General features: G+C 37.4%; 1 protein-coding gene across 1 annotated transcript; it reads left to right on the top strand.

Annotated features, from left to right (window-relative positions):
• The first annotated feature begins 2,285 nt into the window (after positions 1-2,285).
• Positions 2,286-3,394, top strand: LOC126624038 (uncharacterized). Its single transcript, XM_050293033.1, has one exon. The coding sequence runs from the start codon at positions 2,353-2,355 to the stop codon at positions 3,262-3,264; it is 912 nt and encodes a 303-aa protein (XP_050148990.1). The 5' UTR covers positions 2,286-2,352; the 3' UTR covers positions 3,265-3,394.
• The last annotated feature ends 807 nt before the right edge of the window (positions 3,395-4,201 follow it).

The following is a 4,201-nucleotide window of genomic DNA, read 5'->3' as shown; positions in this document are numbered from 1 at the left end:
CTGATTATTATAATATTTCTGGCCTTGAAAGTTTCCAGCTTTACCTTTACCTTTGTATTTAGACTTGTGACCTCCATTAAAGAAATGAGATTGGCCAGAGTTACCATTGAAACCATTTAAAGTTTGAAACCTAGAATGAAAAACTCCTTGAGACTCATAAGATAAAGCTCCATAATGACAACCTTGATTCTTTGCAAACAAGGCAGTAGAAAATGGTAGACTTTGACTACTTTCAAGAATTGCTTCTTCTACAAGTAACTGCGCACGAAATTCTTTAAGAGGAATCACATTCTCTCTGCCACGAATTACATTTCGAAATGTGTTATACTGTGTAGGCAAACCATTCAAAACTAAGATAACAATGTCCTCATCTTCAAAATTAACCCATGCAACCACAAGATAGTCATTTGCTTCTTTAATCTGTTGAAGATATTGAATGATAGAATCTGCCCCTTTCTTGATAGTCTGAAGATCAGACTTAAGTTGAAAGATTGAAGTCTTGCTAACCATGGAAAAACGTTCTTGAAGACAAACCCATAAATCTCTAGCACTAGTACTCCCAATTGCACAAGAAATGGCAACAGACGATAAGGTTGTAGTAATAAGCTGCATAAGAGCCCTGTCATGCATCTTCCACACTTTGTAATCATCCGACTCAATTCTTGAACCAATACCCATTGATGAAACTTCAAAATCACTGGAAGAAATAGACAAAAATTGAGGCTGGCAGCAAGTCAATCCATCAACAAAGCCCATGATCCCATAACCTTCAAGCAACAATTGCATCTGAAAATGCCATTGAAGATAGTTGGAATCATCCAACTTAACCGACACAGAGGATGATACAGAAGAAATCAACCCAGTGATCGGAGATTGTAAGATTTGCAATTAAGAAGCAGTAACCATTGTGAAGAATTTTCTCTGAGGAATAAAACCAAACACTTGGTGTGCAAGAACCACCCAACTGAGGTGAAGAACTGAGGAAGGAAGAGAAACGCTTAGAAAATCACAGAGAGATGAGAGATGAAGCAGAAGCACAGAAAACCAAAATCGAAGAAGCTGTCTAACCTATTCGGGCGATTGATACCATGTTAACCATAGTACTGCAAAGCTCAATATAGAACAGAGAAGATTAGAGAGAATTATGAAGAAGAAGATCAAAGAAGAAGATAGAGAGAGAGAGAGAGAGAGAGAGAGAGAGAGAGAGAGAGAGAGAGAAAGAAAGAAATCTTTGCATATATTTTCCTTAATGAATCAGATCAATACAATCACTCATATATCTAGTGTAAGATTATGTTACAATCTTTTCCTTATCTTCTAACGCCATACAACTTCGACTAATTAACTAACCAACTCTTGTAATCTAGCCTTTCACAAATTGACAGATGTCATAATCCTAATGACTTGAGTATATACTCTAACATGCTTCTGGGTTTAATTATTATACCCTTTCTAATTTTCTTAACTCAGGGAGGGCAAAATAATAAAAGAGTTAACTATGGTTATGTTTAACAGGCAAAGTCTAAAAGAGTGAGTGCAAAAGTACACCCAAAATTTAGAACTTCTCTTCGGCAATCCATTTATCAAGTTGATTACAAAAAGCAGTCATTTGTCTTATTTACAAAATATCTATCATAACCCATTCATCAAAAAGTGAAATTTTAACTTGACCCCATAAGCAATGCATGAAATATTAAAAATTTTGGAGCAGGAAAAGATAAAACAAGCATTGCTGTATAACCAAGAAACTACATGTGATGATGAGGATTGACAGGTAATCGTAATCAATGGCGTAAATGTGTACAGTGGGCCGGCTCCAAAAGGTATTCACGTGTGCACAAGCATGAAGCGGGCTCCTTTTGTCTTCTGGAGAGGTAGGCATGCCTAACTGAGAGGCTTTATCTTTGCGTTCCTCTCTAAATAATTCACATTACACAATGCAAGTTTGAATTTTGCATGAATATTTAAACCATGGCCCCTCGTGCAGCCCCATCACTAACTACTAGTTTTGCACATGAAGCAAATCTCACTGGCTAATGACTTGGAGATATGAGTTATGATCGAGTTAAATTAATTGGGTAATGAGTTGGAGCTTGTGTTGGTGTTGGGGAACATTGCATGAACACCGCTGATAGTGTCTTAGATCGAAATCGAAATCAAGCTATAGCTCATTGATATGTGATAGGATAAGATGCTTTATGTCTCCCTACCCTTTTGAGTCTTTGCATGCCCCATTATATATGTATAGTAGGTGTCGAAGGAAAGCATAACCAAATTTCAAACTGCTAAACTGAACTTCAAGCTTTCAAGGCCATCTCTCTCTCTCTCTCTTGCTAGCAAAGGAAAAAAAAAATGGCTTCAGCCTCATCTTTAAACTCTAAATCCAACTACCATATTCGTTCGATCAGCTTGCCTTCAAAACCACACCCACTATTTCAACAATGTGAAGATCATTTGTTGAGAATAGCAGCTTCTGATGTCTCCTCTTCGTTTTCATCATCATCGATAAGCCACAGATTGAGTAGCCTTTTGGATTTGCACAACTGTGTGAATGAGTTGTTTCAGTTGCCCCTCACCCAAGAAGCTTTTGTCCGGGAGCGAAATGAGAAATGGGTGGATGAGCTTTTGGATGGTTCTCTAAGGCTCTTGGATGTGTGTACAGCAGCCAAAGATGCCTTGATACACACAAAGGAATGTGTACGTGAAATTCAATCGATCATGCGCAGAAGAAGGGGAGGCATAAGTGGGTTCACTAACGAGGTTAGGAAATACTCAGCCTCAAGGAAGGTGGTCAAGAAGGCTATCTGCAAGGCCCTGGGGACTTTGAGGAGTTCTCAGAAGAAAGGCACCTTCTCTTCCACGAACAAAGACAATGTAGCCGTGGCTTTAATTGGTGCGTTGAGAGAGGTTGAAGCAGTCACTCTCACAGTGTTTGAGTCCCTTTTGTCCTTCATCTCCGGAGCAAAGTCACAATCAAAGATGAGTGGCTGGTCTTTCGTTTCAAAGCTTATGCTTACCAAAAAGGTTGCTTGTGATGAAGAAGATAAAGCCGATTTAAATGAGTTTGCTGATGTAGATGCTGCACTGAACTCCCTTTCATGTCAAGAGGCAAGCAAATCTGACAACATGGTCGACAGTGAGAATGTGCAAAGCGAGCTGCAACAATTGGAACTTTGCAGTCAGGATCTTGAAGAAGGACTCGAAGGTCTGTTCAGGCGATTAATCAAAAATAGAGTTTCCCTTCTTAATACTCTCAGCAACTAATTGTAAAACTTTTGCCGCACTATATCATGAATATCCAGATTTTTGTTGTCCTAGAAGCTAGATCTTTGTACATGAATGAAATATACATGTATTGTCATTTCTAATACAAAATGATACTCTTTTGCTTAAATTTCCACTGCTCTTGTTCTCTCTTGAAAAGCATTATTTTTTGGATCATGAGTTCATGCAAGCTCTAAAATTAACATTAATCTTCGGTTTGCCTTCTCAAATTTTCAATTATGGTGCTGTGCATGGTATCAATGTAGTAAAATTAATTTGCAAAAGAACGTCCTTTTAGTCCAATTAAAAGATGAAAATAATTAACTGTAGGTCTATCGAAAGCTTAGTTAACTAATGCTATCATTATCCCCTGCAACAAAAGCTCTCGTAACTACAATTAAGTCAATTATGTTCTTTCATTTCGCTTATGAGAGAGGTAAAGTTTTAGGAGATTTCGAGATTTCGATTGAGATCATATGGGATTTCTTTAAGCAAATTATATGAAGTTTCAAGGCTGTCAAGATTCCAAACTTGTCTCAAGGGAGATAATAATTAATAATTAAACAGTTAACTAATGCTATTATTCATCTCACATAATTTAAGCACCAAGCGTATCCTAGCTGTCTTTAAGTTAGAGGGACAACAGGATAATTTGGCATGCTAGCTCAGCATCTCAAGAGAGGCTTACATGAAAATAGAGACACCGATGCAAGCAAACATATCAAGTATCACCTTGTATTTGAACTTTTTCAAATAGCGTCGTCGCATGATAATTTGGGACACCAAAACTTTGGTGTCAGTGCATCATGTAAGTTTTTTTCCTGCCTCTAAACGTTTTTGTTATTAACAAAATAGAAACTTAAAAAACGTTTCAAGAAAAATAATAGTGACTAATTAAAAAGAGGTGTCAAGATAAGAAGTTGCTTCCTTCTTGAAA

Source organism: Malus sylvestris, chromosome 5 (assembly GCF_916048215.2).
Source record: "Malus sylvestris chromosome 5, drMalSylv7.2, whole genome shotgun sequence".
NCBI classification, from domain to species: Eukaryota; Viridiplantae; Streptophyta; class Magnoliopsida; order Rosales; family Rosaceae; genus Malus; species Malus sylvestris.
Note: the sequence above shows the minus strand (reverse complement) of the source record. Positions and strands in the feature narration are given on the sequence as shown.

Bases quoted from the DNA above. Each gene is read 5' to 3' on its own strand.
- LOC126624038 (XM_050293033.1), top strand. From the start codon at position 2,353: ATGGCTTCAGCCTCATCTTTAAACTCTAAATCCAACTACCATATTCGT.